Source organism: Oncorhynchus clarkii, chromosome 4, assembly GCF_045791955.1.
Source record: "Oncorhynchus clarkii lewisi isolate Uvic-CL-2024 chromosome 4, UVic_Ocla_1.0, whole genome shotgun sequence".
In the NCBI taxonomy this organism is placed as follows: Eukaryota; Metazoa; Chordata; class Actinopteri; order Salmoniformes; family Salmonidae; genus Oncorhynchus; species Oncorhynchus clarkii.
The window spans coordinates 64,500,586-64,518,977 of record NC_092150.1 but is presented as its reverse complement, the minus strand read 5'-3'; the positions used below and the strand labels follow the sequence as shown (position 1 = coordinate 64,518,977).

General features: G+C 44.4%; 1 protein-coding gene across 1 annotated transcript in view; it reads right to left on the bottom strand.

Moving 5' to 3' along the window:
- Positions 1–18,392, bottom strand: part of LOC139407098 (mannosyl-oligosaccharide 1,2-alpha-mannosidase IA-like) — a 165,796-nt gene that overhangs the window by 69,272 nt on the left and 78,132 nt on the right. The window contains exon 4 of the mRNA XM_071150494.1: positions 17,506–17,586. Coding sequence (XP_071006595.1) covers positions 17,506–17,586 — 81 coding nt within the window. The remainder of the gene's footprint in view (positions 1–17,505; positions 17,587–18,392) is intronic.

The window sequence follows — 18,392 nt, the reverse complement described above, 5'->3', positions numbered from 1 at the left end:
CACCAGTCCTCTTTTTAAATTAGGGAGCCAGCTTGTTTTCAGCACTTTTATTTCCATGACGGATCAAAACGTGTCTCTCTGCAGCAGACATATGATGAGCAACACGATTGGAACATCGAATGACAATTTTTTTTTAAATCACGGTATCGCATGGCAATGCATATAGAATTGTGAGAATCGTAACGGCATCTAAGTATCGTAATAATATAGTACCGTGAGTTCCCTGGTAATCCCCAGCCCGAGTAGAAAACACCGGAACTATCCAAAAAAAGACGCCAGTACACTACTTTGCACTCCACAGAACACCACAACTCATGCCCCCAAAGCAGTGCATTCATTGCATGCAACAAATAACCCAAGGATATTCATTGATAAAGTCTCTCTGGGCATAATAATAGGTATCCATAACTGCAGGGTGGGTTCGTTATAGAAAAATGCAAATGTTTATCATTTTTTCTTTAAAAAACAAAGGTCAGTCACCACACCAGCTTCAGAGAGTGACTGCATCCGCTTGCGGCATGCTGGAAAAACAAGGCTGGTGACCTGGTTTTGTTGTGTGCTTGCCCCTCACATCAGCATGTAACGCTGGGCTAGAAACAATGGAGGGGCGAGGGATGTGTTTTAGCTTTGATGATCATCCAGCGTTGACCTTTGAAACCGGCTGACGCAGAACAAAAGGCTGATGGGAGTTCTTTTGCAGGCAGGGCCCTAAATGAGCACAGAGCAAAAACAACGCCGCCAGACTGTCAGCCCACCGGTCTTCAGAGCTCCACGGCCCAAACGTTTCTCTCACAGATCCTCACAGAGATGGTATAACCTTTGAAAACATCCATCACATCAAAAGGACAACTAGGGATCTGTGCTGATGTTTTGATATACTGACACCCAACCAGGCACAGGGAATACATATAGAAGAACAAGAAGCTGATGTAATTGGAACGTAAAGTCCTGTCTTTTGAATAGTGTTGGTAAAAAGACATTAAATTGAGCAGTGTATCCCCTGAAGGGAATATGCTCTCACACACACACACACGCATGCACGCACGCACGCACGGTCTGCCTGCTGAGCTCCAGCTCTGCAGCCCCACAGACCCCGTCCATGTGCACAGTAAGCACACAGGAAGTAGTGAAACAGTGAGACGTTGAACTGCTCTAGGGATTCAGTCTCTCTCTGTAAACTCCTCCTGTGCTTACTTGCCTGCTGTCATCAGTTGATACAGTTTAATACAAGGTAACACAGGGCAACAACTCCAGTGGAGCGGTTGAACTGGATCCCTTTCAGCCCAGATAAGATACAGTAGCATTTCTCCCGATATGGTGACGACGTTCGAGGGAAACACTTCATTGTTCAATTCCTTCCTGCCGTAGCTTCCTGCGCTGAGCGATGCACATTAACATTGCAGATGGCTTATTAGGCTTATCAGCCTCCCCAAACGGAGAGATGAGAGACCATGACAACAAGCTTAACCTCCCGAACGGAACAGCAGCGGCTGAGTGTCAGAGACCCCGCTGAAACTGTCTGGCTGTGCTGTTTAACTTCCACTTAACTGTTACAGAGAAGTTAACTACTGTACTGACTGGAGGAGTGCTGGAGGAGTGCTGCAGGGGGTCCCTGAAACTAGCAGGCCCTTTGACTGTCTGCCAGATATATCCATATGCTAGAGACGGCTGAGAGGGAGGAGAGTTGGGAAAAAAAGACAGCAGGTTAGACATGATAGGCAGGGTGGTCTTGAAAATAAATGCTGTGTACAGTTTTGAACGAGACTTGATTGATTTTGGAGGCAAAATGTTGAGCTGTAGGGGCATATAGTGGAGCACAGAGGACATGGTGTGGAGAAAACTACATCCACAGAGAGTTGGTGTAGCAATTATATCCTCTATGAGGAGCACTATGGGCAAGAAGTCAGCTAACACTCGTGTCCCAATTCACACCGGGTAGAGAGGTGGTAAACCAAACTAGTGTAGCCGAGGGCTTGTCAACACACTAAGAACTTATAGCATCTCGGTTTCTTAGCTGATAAAGCCGCGGTAACCCGCTGAAGGTCTCCCCCCCCCCAATGTGTGACCTCGTCGCCCAAACCAATTTTCTCCTTGTCAAACCACGGCGTGTGTGTTCAGCAGAATATGCTATGGAACGAACACGGGCGGTTGGTTCATCCTCTTGTTATGGTAGAGGGAGAAAAAGGGTCATTATATCAGACTTGGGAGAAGATGAACGATGATTACCGAGCAGCTAGTAGATAAGAGGTGCTTTCTCTCGGTCTCTGGCTCTCTGGGACTTGGAACTAACAGATTGCTAATTGTGTTCAACCTAAATACTGTGTAGGGAGGGACGAAGCCACTGCTGCTGAGGACTAGAGAGAGCGCCTGAGAACCCTGGGTGTTATGGGTGTGGCTTGTCACCGCTCTTCCATAGTAATCCAATAAGGACAGTTTTTTCCTGAGCCAGTGGATAGGAATGGCCCAGAGGAGGCTGAACATTTCACACTTCATATACTGTCGTGGGCCTCACAGACTGTCAAAGGATGCTGTTGTGGGGGAACAGCGAGTGTAGTTTCCTCATAGAAAGTGTGTGGGCTAGTCACTCACAGAGATTCTCTTTCCTGCATGGCTGTGTCGTTTAAAAATGGAAGGATCCTTCGCTAGACTGAACTCAGCTCTAAATCCTTGAGCTGGATGCGATAGAATCAAGGTCGCGGTATCTGGGGACTACATTTAGAGAGAGAGCTCTGTGAGAGAGGAAACGACTGAGTCAGTCTGAGTCACTACAAATCTCCCACCAGCCAGCATCACATCACATTAGAAAGGCTAGACATTCCCTCAAATACAAAAAGGTCCCTCTGAAGAAGACGGCTGATTTCTGGACGCAACATCGATAATATTGTTCTAAATAGAGAAATCCCTTTGATATGTTCAGGACTTGCACAAGACAGAGACCGGTGTGGAGTTTCACATTAACATACCTAATATATTTTCACGAGGCCTGCACTTACCCCTCCCACACCGCGTTTAGAACGGGTGCTCTAGTGTGCATTTACCTCTAAAGCTGAACAAGTGTCTATGGAAATGAGCCCTAGCCAATCACTTCACTTAAAGACAAAACAAACACTTCAATTCCATTCGTAAAACTGTGGCGTGAAGAGTGGGCAGACAATCTTCAAAAAGCCAAATGCCGAAGTGTGCTCGAGGGGGGGGTTAAAAACACATAGCGACCCGGGATCTCCTGTGTGAATTTCAAACGGCTGCCTGCTGTCCGGATTAAACAACCCCAGCTGAGAGCGATGTGAATCTGTGGCTGGCCACGTTTGACAACGCAGATATCCAATCACACACCCCGCTCAGCACGTCAGGCCACACCCTTATCATCACACCCCTATGCTCCTTTAACTCCACTTCACAGTCATACAGTGGCGAGGAGAAATGATGTCACCGGTTAACAGGTTATAGCTAGGCTCTGGAGAGGCTTCTTCCACCATGGGATGTAAATAACACTTTGTTAAAGGGAGAAAACTGGGTTTGCAGGGGGAGCAAGACAACTAAAGTTGTATCCCTCACCTTTTTTTTTCTCTACCAATAAAGCACATTACTAAACATACAGCTAAACTTCTAAACGTGAACATATCCGCTCTTAATCCACTTTCCCAAACAAATAGTCTCAGTGGAAAGTGATGCTGGTGCCTGTAATATGTGAAGTGGAGCCAGGGTGTCCTGAACCCCATCGAGGCGCGAGGCGACAGCCTGAAATGAGTTTCTGTCTTCAATCATCTCCTCCCTGGCTCCAGGACCTGACCCTGTTGCCTAGCATTACCGTTAGCACTGCTGGAGCACCATAACAATACAGTGTGTCACAGCACAATGAAGAGCGCCAGGCAAAACCAATTCTCTCCCCACAGAATACAGCACTGGTGGTGGCAGACGTGTAGAAAAACATATTACTCTCTAGAATACGAGGGGTCCAGGGCAGCAGGCACACATACGGTAACTGGGTCATTTGTATGGCTTGTAGTGGTTGGACCATGTCCCAAAATGTCTCATTAGTCAAATATAGTGTGATTATGTACATTTTGCCCTTATCAGGAAGGGGACTCATTACTTTTCTACATAGGTCAATGGGCTTGATGGATGATCGCCCAGGTAGACACCTCTTAGAGGTATTTAATAAAACCACTTGGAATGAGAACCATCGGCTATGCTTTATTTTTACCAACCACCTGAACAAAATGCATTATTAATGTATGCATGTACAGTTGATGTCGGAAGTTTACATACACTGAGGTTGGAGTCATTAAAACTTGTTTTTCACTCCACAAATTTCTTGTTAACAAACTATAGTTTTGGCAAGTCAGTTAGGACATCTAATTTGTGCATGACAAGTCATTTTTCCAACAATTGTTTACAGACAGATTATTCCAGTGGGTCAGAAGTTTACATACGCTAAGTTGACTGTGCCTTTAAGTAGCTTGGAAAATTCCAGAAAATGGTGTCATGGCTATAGAAGCTTCTGATAGGCTAATTGACATCATTTGAGTCAATTGGAGGTGTACCTGTGGATGTATTTTAAGGCCTACCTTCAAACTCCGTGCCTCTTTGCTTGACATCATGGGTGGTGGCAAGGAAAAATTACTTGTGTCATGTACAAAGTAGATGTCCTAACCGACTTGGCAAAAATATAGTTTGTTAACAAGAAATCTGTGGAGTGGTTGGAAAAACAAGTTTTAATGACTCCAACGTAAGTGTGTTTAAACTTCCGACTTCAACTGTATGTATGTATGTATGTATGTCTATAAGCAATGCCTATTCCAAGGAACTTTGAGCTGTTATGAATGCTTATGGCAAGTTAGTAATCCTTTAGTAATACAACATGTGTGCAAAGCATTGTGAATTATTTATCGCCTTAACACTAGAACCGCCATAGGCCAACAGACACTGACGTTTGATTTTGTAAAGAAAAACAAATCGCTATGTCCTGCTCGTTCCCTGAGTTTCCCTAAATGTTTGTATTTTGCTCATTTGTCAGATCCTTTTGACCAGTTTTTTTCACACCTATTCCCAACGTAACTGCGCCAAGACAATGCTGTAGCACGTTGGTACCCAGCCAGGCGTTATGCATCGCTCTCTCCTCACTGAATGACTGACAAATGGATGAATGGGCTAGAATTGTTATTTTTACATTTACATTGTAGAATAATAGTGAAGACATCAAAACTATGAAATAACACATATGGAATCACGTAGTAACCAACAAAGTGTTAAACAAATCTAACAGACGCCTCACAAGTCCTCAACTGGCAGCTTCATTAAATAGTACCGGCAAAACACCAGTCTCAATGTCAACAGTGAAGAGGCGACTCCGGGATGCTGGCCTTCTAGGCAGAGTTGCAAAGAAAAAGTGATATCTCAGACTGGCCAATAAAAAGACAAGATTAAGATGGGTAAAAGAACAGACACTGGACAGAGGAACTCTGCCTAGAAAGCCAGCATCCCAGAGTCACCTCTTCACTGTTGACGTTGAGACTGGTGTTTTGGGGGTACTATTTAATGAAGCTGCCAGTTGAGGACTTGTGAGGCATCTGTTTCTCAAACTAGACACTAATGTACTTGTCCTCTTGCTCAGTTGTGCACCGAGGCCTCCCACTCCTCTTTCTATTCTGGTTAGAGCCCGTTTGCGCTGTTCTGTGAAGGGAGTAGTACACAGAGATGTAAGCGATCTTCAGTTTCTTGGCAATTTCTCGCATGGAATAGCCTTCATTTCTCAGAATAAGAATAGACTGACAAGTTTCAGAAGAAAGTTATTTGTTTCTGGACATTTTGAGCCTGAACTTTAAACCCACAAATGCTGATGCTCCAGATACTCAACTAGTCTAAAGAAGGCCAGTTTCATTGCTTCTTTAATCAGAACAACAGTGATCAGCTGTGCTAACAAAATTGCAAAAGGGTTTTCTAATGATCAATTAGCCTTTTTAAATGATAAACTTGGATTAGCTAACACATTGTGCCATTGGAACACGGGAGTGATGGTTGCTAATAATGGGCCTCTGTACGCCTATGTAGATATTCCATTAAAAATCAACCGTTTCCAGCTACAATAGTCATTTACAACATTAACAATGTCTACACTGTATTTCTGATCAGTTTGATGATCTCAGAAAATACACTTTTAGTGACCCCAAACTTTTGAACGGTAATGTATGTATGTATGTATATCCAGTACCAGTCAAAAGTTTGGACACAGCTGTGTGCGGACTGTGGAACCGAAGCATAAAGAGAAGACTAGATTGATTCATGTGTAAAGGCACGCGTATAAGATCACGATACAGTGTTCTATACAATCAACAAACGACTGCTCATGCAGCGGTGCTTTTGTTTAGGAACACGGAAAACTATTTTACCTGTGCACCTGGCTGGTTATTTTATCATTAGATTTTTTGTTTCTACTTTATCAAAATAAGCTGGACTTTATTCAATTGTACAACTCTATTACTAATCGAATCTATAAAGTGGATCAAATGGATTACACACTTTTTGATACTAAGGGAAACAAAAATAGGCCTATATCCTAGGTTATTTCTAAGACTGTGTTCATCAAGCATTGGTGCTTATGTTTGCGGGTTGATGCATATGATAAAGGGGACGCCCGGCAACATTCTCTAGTGGGTACTGATAGTCTGAAAGGCCAGGTGGTTCTAGTGTTAATACAGTACTAGAAGGCTGTTAAGGAGCCATGAGCTGTTATGAATACTTATCATATCTTCCCATGCGTCAGACGGTGGTGACAAGAGGGAGCTAGAAATTAACTCATAATGCGTTAAATCACAAGAAAGTGTTACCCCACAATAATGATTACAGCCATTATAAGTTCTCCTCGGTGAACGTTGGCATATCATTGGCTATAATAACAGATGACTTCTCCTGACTAACAGCTCATTTAATAATCCGATACCCAGTAAAGCGGAGCCATCTCTCTCCCTCGCTCTCTCTCTCTCCGCCGCAAATAGATTCTTAGTCTAATTACTTGGTAGTATGGAGTAATGAACACTTCATAAGCACCTGTTCCATCCCCACAGAGGGAGGTTTCAGTTGGCACCACTCAGGCACACAGACAGAGAGCCTAATCAGCCCAGAAGAGGCGACGGCGGTTGTGGTGGTGGGATCCATATTCGAGGTGGGAGTCGAGCTGCCTTCCCCTAGTCACGACCATGTTTATCATTATCTGCTCGATTTCACTGGAAAGCCATTATCACGTGCTAAGGTCCGTCCTGACAGGTTGTTTTTTGTTACAAGCCCTCACTGGCTTGTAACAAGAGGCTGTGATGTACTGGAGTAATATCTCCCTGGCGGTAGCTAGCAAGCTAGTCTCATCAAACATTATCCACGATCTGCCCATCTGCCCCTGTGTGCTCAACGTCGAACCTCTTCGTTGTCACTTAACCTTCAACGACAGCTCCGAGGAGGCCATTTTTAATATGGGCTATCCCTATTCATTTGTCCGATTATTTGATGGCCTGAACATGTGGAATAGTGTCTTCAATTATAGAGACCTCTTCCTGTAACTAAGTTATTAACGAGTAACTCTCAGTATGACAATTGCCTTCACAAGGTCAAGCTCTTGATAAGCGAATAGATCTGCTTACGATCTGAGCAGAAAACTTATACTGCCTGCAGTTATCTGGGATTAAATGCACACCAAGACAACTTAGCGCCATGTGTTTGAACCAGGGGTTGAAACCGGTTCAGGGAACAGAATCAAAAACCGGAACATAATGACTTTTTCAAGGAACAGAACCAAACCGGGAACGAAAGTGATCCATACTGGTCCGGAACAGAACCTTTATTTTAAAAGCATAGTTAATAATATTATTTTCTTCTAGTCACACAAAAAATGCAACAAAGCGCTTTTACAAAGCCCTCACTTTGTGGCTGCCTGCAAGCTGAAAATCTTTGCCTGTGTGTGTGTTTAGGCTCCCTGCCCCTCCCCTTTCCAAACCGCAGGCTACTGTACTGACGTTACCGCAGGCTACTGTACTGACGTTACCATAGACTACTGTACTGACGTTACAAGCGTGATTCAGAAGATAGGGAGATAGATTTTTATTTAGCTAGAGAAGAATGGATTAACTTTTTGAATGTGAGTTGAGGATACTATAGGCTTAGTTATCACATTTCACGTTGTATTTATTAAACTAGACAACGCCATGACGTGTTTTTAAATCTGGTGCAGCTCTTCACACACACAAGCTTGTTAATGTTAGCTAGATAACTCAAAGGACATTTAAACGTTTACTGCAGTGGGACAAATCACGATCACACAGACTGATTCTTGGTGGTCTTAAACCAATCTACTTTGAAACTAAAGTATACACCTCACAGACGTGGTTATGGGCTTAACAAAAAAAGAAGACACCTGTACCATGTCAAATACAGAGTTAGCAGTTTTTTTGTAAATAACATTTATTAATTTTGTTAAAAATATTAAATAACATTCCACCCATGTGGCCACTAGTCATTTGACCGTAGGAAAGGACACAGTTCCTCCATAGAAGCCCCTCCTCCTAGGTATAATTATGTGGACCTAATTCAGAAAATGCATGTCATAACAAGATGTCCAGTGTTTCAAGCCAAGCTACCTCCTCAACCATCTCTCGCCCTCTCCCCACCCACAAAATGTCAGTCGTATCTTTCGCCATAGGCTACACTTGTCTGTTCGTCACGCATGTAAACAACTAGCTTGCCTGGCCTATCCACACTGATTGGTGAAGTCATTTAATGAGCTAAAGCAAGAAAATAAAACTCGAGGATTTCACAGGTTAAAGAAGGAACAAAAAGGAACAAAAAGGAACGATTTAAACCAGTACTTTTTGGGGGTTTGGAACAGGTTAAGAACTTTAGTTTGCTGGTTGGGAAACAGTGGAATGGAATTGTCGTTCTGTTTAAAATAAAATGATTGGAAAATGAATGTTGGTTCCAAGTCCTGGTTTGAACACAGCACATCAGATTTGGAGTGTTTATGTGATTTGCGATGAATTGGGCTTGTGAAACGGACGGGTCTATAAAGGCAGATGGCTTCATTAGCATTGCAGTCATGTCGAGAGGATGAAACAAACTCAACTCCATTGGGTTCCCTCTCATTTCTAACACAGAGAATACATTTGACTAGTCTATGGATTCGATTAAAGGCTCTGACACTTTCTGAGCCTCCCTGTTGCGACTTTCTCCAGGAGGAAGCCACGATGCTCTAAATCACCTCATTAGAGACTGCCACAGCTGACTGGCAGAGTTAACATATGGACCTGCAATCAAGTTTCTGGTTGAAACTCAGAGCTCCTACATCCCCTGTCCTGGACAAGGTTACTGGTTAAGTCCATCACTTCTCAGTTCAGACACAGCCTCACTGCTCTGCTGTTCTCCTGGGCTCTGCGCCCTGTCCAGACAAGACAGAACTGACAGTACTTAAAGGTTGGGGGGGGGTTAAGATACGTGCCAGGATGGAAGGGTGTCTGTAGAGAACATGAGAGAGAGAGAGATTGGCTTCCAGCAAGGCCCTTTCTCCTCTGTCTTAGAATCTCATCGGTTCTCGTGATGGTATATTTCATAACACAGCCAGACACAGGAAAGTCTCAGGGGCCTGGGACCATTTACGGCTCTGAAGGATGTCACAACAGAATACGTAACAAAATGTGTAAAACACAAGGGATGTCATTGTACCATTTGCGACACCTGAGGACGCGTAGGCAGGGATGGAATGTTTGGGTGCCAACTGCACACTGAGGCCGACACAGAGATTGTTTTCCTTCTGACATTCAGGAGGTGAGCAGTCATGCACTCTCTGTGTGTGTGTGTTTGCGGAGAGACATTTGTTTGAGAGGACACGTAGGTGTAGGGAGTGGGCGCTGAACCGCAGGACCCAGAGAGAGACGGAGCAGCCTTCTAACAGAGGTACACAAAAGCAGTAGGCAACACAAGATGCCAAACCATACACCATTCCTTCTCCACATTATGCAGGCATTATACCCCACACATTTCCAGTCAAACTAGAGACTGCTGAATTCATTTCATCATCCACACATTCCTCCCATACAGGAGATAGCATGTACAGCATTGCAGCCTACTACAGGTATTTTTGTGAGTGAGGAATAGATGAAAACCAAGCAATTTGTGGAGTTCACACAATGCCAGCCTCTCATTTGACTGGTTGACCTCTACTGTAAACTCCGAGGATCTAGTCTAATGAGGCTTGTATAGCAGCCTTTCTAGTGGAAAGATGAAATGCTGCGATCCCTGAGTGTGTGGTTCTAGGCTGTGCTGCTCCAATCTCCCTGACTGGCAATGCAGGCAGGCACCAGGCAGACACCAGGCAGGCACCAGGCAGGCAACAGGCAGGCAACAGGCAGACAAGCACATCTCCTAGCTGGAGAAGAGGGAGCCAGGGCAGGCAGGAGGCAGAGAGTAGAGGAGAGAAAAGTCCAGACCTCAGGGCCAGGAAATGCCAGTCCAGCAGGCAGCAAGGCCAAATGAATTAACACACCAAGAGCAAAACTGCCCTATTCACACGATAATGATGCAGCCATTTCTTGCTGGGTCATCAAAGCCCATAGCAGATGTTACGCCGTATTAAGCATAGAGTAAAATGTGAGCAGGAGTCATGAATGCACCTTCATTTAACCCCCAGGCGTGCTCGCACTCCAATGGACAGGAACATATGGTTATGACTTTCAACGGTACACAAGTGTGACCATAGAGATCCTATTCAATTAGAATTCCTAATTCTAAGAGTGTGACATGGTAACAGTTGAATTGCTTTGATTTAGTGCTTTGCATTTCTGCACTCTCAACTCCCACTCCAATGCAGCATACTATGATCCCTGAGAGTCTGTTGAGATCTACCAGGTGTGAGACTACCACACAAATGGGACGCGACACTACAGAAGTTATTGTCTGGTAAGCACAGAACAATTAGCTTGCCTACAACACATAAAAACACACTTTTTGTAGTGTGGTGGGTTCTAAATGATGCCATATGGCAGTTGTTCTGTTGTGTGATGCTTCACGGTGAAAACCTTCCCAGTGGAAACACAGTAACTTTATGTGGTTCCAATGAAGATATTAATTGGTGCCACCTTGAGTGCCGTTCTCACAGATTGCAAGGAACCTCCAGGCACCCCAGCTGGGGATGTACGTTCATTGAGATGCATAGTAACATAATATGGCAAATATAAGTTTGACTTATGTTCATAGGGGTAGATACTGTAAGTATCAAAAAAGCAATATCCCTTACTGCAAAGAACATAACTGTATGCTGCTGTTCATATCACCTTCATTTTGCTTATTTAAAGCATATTAAGCTTCACACAACAGGTTTCCTATCTAGGCTATCAGAAATGTGCCTATCTTTGGATTAAAGAGCGAAAATTCAATGTCTTATTCCATGTTATCGCCAAAGAATATTCTGCCGTGTGTTTTACACTGAAAAAGCCATATAGATCAAAGAGAAAATCTGGACCACTAGAAGATAAGCGCCGGGTATGAAAACAACCGAGAGGAAATCACAGGAAAACAAAAAAGTTCCAGTCTCACTTCTTTGAGGCAAGTGGCCAAAGCCAGAGGGAAGACTGACAGACTGAGTGACAGCACAGCACTTACCCTTCCAGGCTACAACTTTATTTCCGTCTCGAGACTTAGTCACCAACTGTAAAAGGCTAAACATATCCCATCCAAGATGGCACTCTAAAACACTGGCCCAGCCATCATTAACAAGGTAGACGACGCTCTCTCTCCTACATGTTGTGGCTTAACGAGAGCAAACAGAGTGGTTTCTGTAAGAGCCGATGCCTTGTGACAGATACAAATGGCTGTGGACCCTTGGCTATGATTAATATCCCCCCTGTCGCGCCCCATCCGCCAGCCATAAACAAGTCAGATGTACTTTTTAATCATACCAGCCAAAACAGCAATAAACAGTGGTAACGAGCCTTCAGCCCACCGCTTGCTAATGAGTTGTGATTTACATGCAAATAGAGGAATGTCGCCTGAGCAAACAATGGGAGCGAATGGGGCTGGGGGCTGGTGATAGTGAGTCACTGGAGAATCGCAGTTTGAAATGATTCATTGATCCGTTCGCTTGTCATGTAGGGGGGGGCTTCGCATCTCGACAGATGTAGAAAAAAAATGAAGACGCACAAAATGTCTGTCTCAGAGACGGAGATTGCATGAAGACTGCATTAGCATTTCAGTGGGAAAAGAAATAAAGGAAAATATTGCCTCAACTGAAATTTTTGATTCAACAACAGTCCCTCGTGACTTTGTCCTTGCTTTGCCGGAGATGACCTTTGCCTACTAATCTACTTTCCCTGACTGTGCTCAAAAAGTTGGCAACACTGTGTTTTGATCCCATCACGGTTGTATAACAAAATTGGAGCGGATGACAGTGTTTTCGGTTTGACTGACTGACAAGAGAGGATACAGGACGTGGCAGGTGCAGGGAAAATGTATGTTTCCTTGTCTGAGACTTGAATAGATGGCCAGCGGTAAACCCGGTTTCCCAAACAACCCTCACAATAACACGAACCGAGAGCGGCTGCGGAGCTGGTGTGGTTTCATGCCAGCTCTATATGGTAGCTAGCGCTCCCTGCATGGTGGCCACACTGGCGTTTTGGAGAAGGAGACAAATATGAGTGGGCTTCATCACCCGTGGCACACCTAAACTCTTGTGTTCAGACAGAGGGAGAAGGCCCACTCCAATGCTGACCTTGGGTCTCAGCTGCTGGGAAGCCTTGTTCCATTGGACTAATTCTCACTCACACAAAACCAGGAGACAAACAGACAACCAATGGATTTTTTTATTTATTTAAAAGTAAAAGCCAAGCGGTGGGAAAACTATTCTGTGCAGATGCTAAAGCTCAAAGGTCAGTGGATGAGTGAGTGACTAACAGATCCTGTGTCTGTGTGCTTATCCCTTTGACAATGCAACACACTCCAAAGGCTATACACTTTGAAGTATCCTTTCCACCCATTTATGTTGATCGTCTCCATAGCAACATGTAGAAACCAAAACCTGAGGCTGGTATCTTCAGTTGGACTGTAGCCTAAGCTCCGTCAAGCTATACAACAAAACATAAGAAAAGGACGAGACACCTACGGTGACATTGTTCAAACCTTGTTTGATGTGAAAGCACACACACTTTTCCCTACACCATCAGCCAGTGCCTGCAGAGCTTATGGCCTTGGGTTCCTCTCTGGCAGTGGTTGGGCTCTGGGTACACCACTTGCAGAGTACTGTAGGAAATGACTCATTAAAGAGAGTTACAAAAGGACCACTGCTAGTCACACAATGTGACTGAACAGAGAACAGATAAAAAAGACTGCAGTGGCCAGGCTTAGTAGCTAAATCGTTGGCTAAGGAGAGTAGCTAGCTCCTGTACACAAACAGGCAGGTTGGTTGGTTCCAGGTTTCTTAATCTTAGGCAGCATATGAGATCCAGGCTAAATTGCATCTAGAATGGAGAGGGAGATCTCCAAACAGGTAACTTCCATGTATCTGGGAGAAGCTCCACAGCCAGGGCTGTCTGTGCTCCAGCAAAGCCCTGCCAGACTCCCTACAGACCAGGCCCTGATCATCTGTGACTGGCAGACAGACAGACACTGGGCCTATTTCAACAGCAGCACACTGAGAATCACACTGTTTAAATAGCGCTGCTAGCTCTGCAATACATCTGCATACAATATTTGTCTAATGCTTCAGACATAGCACAGCCTAATGCACCCCCTGCCATGAAATGACTGGCAAACTGTTTTAGGCGGGTTTCAAAGAGGTATTTAACTTCGTTCCCCGGATCTCTGAATGATTTAGTCGTACGCAATATTTCTTCCACTGACATGGTGAAACGTTCACATTGTGGGGTACTCAGTACTAACCCTTAAAGTCTGAATACCCATGGAGCATGGGGGTACATGCCAGGTCCACTGGTCCACTAGTGAGGGAGCGATTTTACCCCAAGAACCTTCTCCTTGAGAAAACAAATCTGATTGACATAAGATCCAAGATAATCAAAAGCTCCCCAGCGTAAGATTGTCACAGTAATCAGGTAAGAGTGTGGATGAGTGTTTGTGCTGTCCTTAATCTCAGAGTGGATATTAAAACCTCTGGGGACCATCCAGCCCATTCATTCCTGATTCCCTTCGGTCGGTTATGTAAAATTACTTATGGCTCCCGCTCAATATCTGATCCATTGAGACGTTAAGTGCTTTGCTCTGACAGGTCGGCATGTCCCGCTCAGCAACACGTCAGAGATGGAAAACTGGCCAGCCATAAATAACACTGATCCCAAATCAGCCCTGTATTAATCCCATCCATTACTCATAGTAGGAAAAACAACCAAGGTCTAAATCAGAGGTGACCTGGGGCTAGGTGGCCTTCACTTCAGCACAACTTATGAATGGTTAACAATTCCACTCTATCAATAGCTCATTTCAGAAGGCCCTGGTATAATTGATCTGGCACCACATTAAGCTGTCTGCGATGCAGATGAAAACCACTCCCACTCAGAAGAACAATGAGCGAATCAGGAGGAGAGGCTCTTTATAGCTCCTTCACCATGATGATGATCAAGTGTCTGTTCGGCTCCTCCTATCGGGCATCTCAGGGCTGGCTAACAGACAAGGACAGGCCTGATCAGTATGCAGGGCTGAGGCTGTCCTACCGTGCATCTGTGTAGTTTTACACATACAAAATGTCAAAGGGTCCAGCCTGCTTTGAGTTCCAGCCAAGCGAAAGGCACAGGGGCCGGGGAGAGATCTCAGAGCCTGGCTCAGGGGCCAAGGAGAGATCTCAGAGCTTGCATCCCAGGCCCCATCTCCCCTCCCACCCACCACCGGGCCTCAAACACGTGTCTCAGCCTCCATTGTCTTGCTCCAGGCAGCTTAAAGTGGGTCGGGTATACATAACCGACTCTCTCTACCTTCTCCTGCAGGACTCGGAGGAGCTCCCTGGACTCAGGTTCTGAAGGCTCACATCAAATGGGTCTGCCTCTCTTAGAGGATGAAAGGGTGAACAGAGCAATGTGCGCTCAGTTTTAGAGAGGAGAAAACAGATCCAATCTGCTGGGAGTGACACAGCCTCACTGTACAGATATTGAAATAAAACAAGGGAGAATGAAGGGGAGTTCACTACAACACTAACACACCTGGTACCCTAGTTATGTTTGTCAATGACAGCATTTCCCAGTGCTGCACACAAGGATATTATTTTCTACAGTGTTTTGGAGATAATGGGAATTGATTTATACATTGAGGCAATTCAAACACCCTATTCCCTGTGTAAATCCCTGTAGACTAAGCAATGTCCAGGCTAAGCTGCGGAGCACCACAAAACAGCATTATGCCACACTTATCATGTGTGGTTATGATGAAAAACGGCATGGGTCAAGCTTCCCAATACAAGAACGACAAAAAAAAAGGTGTCGCTTTCAACCACAAACCTGCACAACCTGTAGCCTTGCCGCATGACGCGTCACTAGAGTACTGGCAATTTCCCTGTTGTTCATTCATCTGCAAATAAAATACCATGAACTGGCAGGTACATCTACCTACTGGAAGCCCTTTTAGTCCTGTGGATATCTGCCTCGGGATATAGTGCCTCTTACCGAGAGGATTTTAACATAATAAATACACCGGGAACAAAATAAAAGGATTACATAGTCACTCTCCAAACCGTAAAATAATAAACCTGCAAATCCGGCGGATATCATTGTAGTTGCTTCTGTGAACCACTCGCCCCTGTTCCAGTCACTGCTGCTTAACGGTGTGACTTCCCTCTCCTCAACCTCATCTCATCTACATTTTACAGTCCAGAAACACCATTAATATGAATGGGAGCCAGAATTACAATGAATTACAATGAGATTTCCACACACAGCATGCAATACAATGCCTTTCCAGCTTTTGTGTGCAAGTCTTGGACATTGCCATGTTGTTTTGTATTCATTAATACAGGGCATTTCCATAGCAATCCAATATGCCAGCTTATTTTATTTTTTACAGTGCATGCTGTACGGTGATGAAAAATTCCCCCAGTGTCTCTCCCAGCGTGTCAGAACAAAATGATGGTAAGCACGACAAAGGCATGCACAACTTCTTGACACTTCCTGTAGCAAAATAACACACTCAAAACCCTGGCTGCTTCTGGGGTATGTCAGCAAAGAGCACTCCGAGAAGCATCGTGTTAAAAAGGTAAAGCATTCCTGTCAACCTCACTCTCCAGTAATTCAAATTGCATAAACACTCAAGAGGACCTCTTTCCTACCATTTTACCTTAATTGGAGGAAAATTATATTAAATGAGATAATCGCTCTGAAATAATTGGCAATGTTTGATAAACAGCATCCTTCAGAATGATGCATGGCTTCATAATGTAAACGCAGTCCTGGAACATGTGCGGGGAAATATGCTCTCCATTTCATTAAAAACCTCTTGCAGGTGAAAATGTGTAAGAGGCCAAATGAATTTGCGTTCAGAACGCCAACTGAGTTTTAAGCCTCTGTAAATCCTCGACTTGATAATAAGTCTGAGCGTTCACAGTGATTGGTGTGACGCTGAGAGGAAACAAAGATCAGCTTCTCCTTTTGCTTCTGTTTCTGTCTGATTCCCTTTAGACTTGGAAAGACTCTAAAGAGACGTTCTTTGCTGAGCTCATTGAACTTCTAAATGGATTCCTCCCACTCTGGTATTGCGACTGTCCTTCTGTTAATGAGAGCCACTTAGCTTGGAACCAAGGTTCAGTAGTTCCCTGAAACCCTACTGAAATGGGGAGATAAAAAGCATAGATCTTCTGGTCGGAAAAGTCCTCCTGCTTGCTAAAATTCAACTGGAGGAGTCATTAGGTATTAGTCAACAGGTATTTTTTTGGCCGATTTGGTGGTATCTATGACTATCTTATCTTCAAGCCAGTCATTATAGCAGGTCATTAAAAACCTCTGTCTGCATGAAGAGAAATAGAGGGCTGATAGTACTCACAACAGCTGAATGGGAAAATGAGTTTGGTCCCAAAGAGATAGTTTCCTGACAACATGAGAGAACTGCAGTCCCACACAAATCCCAGAGTTGGCAGGCAGAATGAGCCTTCCTCTCAGAAGAGATTAGCTAAACCCCTGATAAATTTTCATAGCTCTACATCTCCCTGAAGGACTGCCCTGCACTCAAGAGATTGGCGGGCAGTAAAGCGTTCACCTCTCTTTCACAGTTCAACGTTCAGCAACTTTGGAACAACACTGTTCCAACATGGCTGCAATAAGATTATTTAACACCTCGCATCACTCTAAACTGAGGCGAAATGGTTGTTCAACTATTGGCGGCTACCTCTATGTAATTATCTCAGCTAACATGGTCTCTATCAAACTGGGGTCAAATGGAATGAACTAGGTCCTCTTCTCCTCATCACATGCATCAGATCTTGTCCAGTTGTAGCGTTCAGAGTTCTGGGCAGCAGCATCAGCGTTTTCACAGTTAGGTACCTACCTCTTTGCCGGAGAGGTAATAGGCGGAGAGCAGTCCTCCGACAAACCGGATGTTCACTTCAAAGACTGAGACCTCAGCATTCTGCAGGGAGAACAAACAAATACAGTGAGAGAGAGAGATGGATGGAGAGAGAGAGAGATGGATGGGAGCAGAGAGAGAGAGAGAGAGAGAGAGAGAGAAAGACAAAGGATTCATGATTAGGAGTATTCAACCTGCTGATTCACCATGTAGCAGCTGGCAGGAATATCCTCACATCACACAATGTAAAGACCGACAGACAGACAACGCTGTGGGCTACACCTGAAGACACTCTGAGGTATCAAAACCCTTAGGCCACGCCTCCATAACTCAGAGAAGACCTCTGAGTAAACCACTTAATACTACAACAAACATTTGACAATTTCCATTGAGATGAATGTTGAGATGAATGTGATCCACTAATGTATTCCCATGGTAAAGACAGATAAACAGAGAGAGCAGGGGCTGTCAGAGAATGGACTTCCACGGCGCTCGCACAGCGCCAAGCCTAACCAACTCTGGAAAAAGGTATCTATAATTGAGAAAATAGCCACCCTGCAATATAAGTGTCATTTCATCTTAAGGTCAAGCTGGGAAGCATGAGTCGCCACCAACAAACATGAACCAATAAGAAGAGGTGATGAGATGCCTTCCTGACAATCCCATCAGGCCAAAACACAGATCTGCACTCAGCCCATTTCCCTCCCGAAGGGCCCCAGGCTTTGTTTTCTCCATTATTATAGCCAGACTTATTACCCATATCCATTCCTCATGTAGATTTTCATTACTCTGAAAAGAAGCATGTGGAGCCCATTCATCCAGAATAAAGTCCTAGAGGCCTACAGTACTTTTAGTACTGATAAATGGTT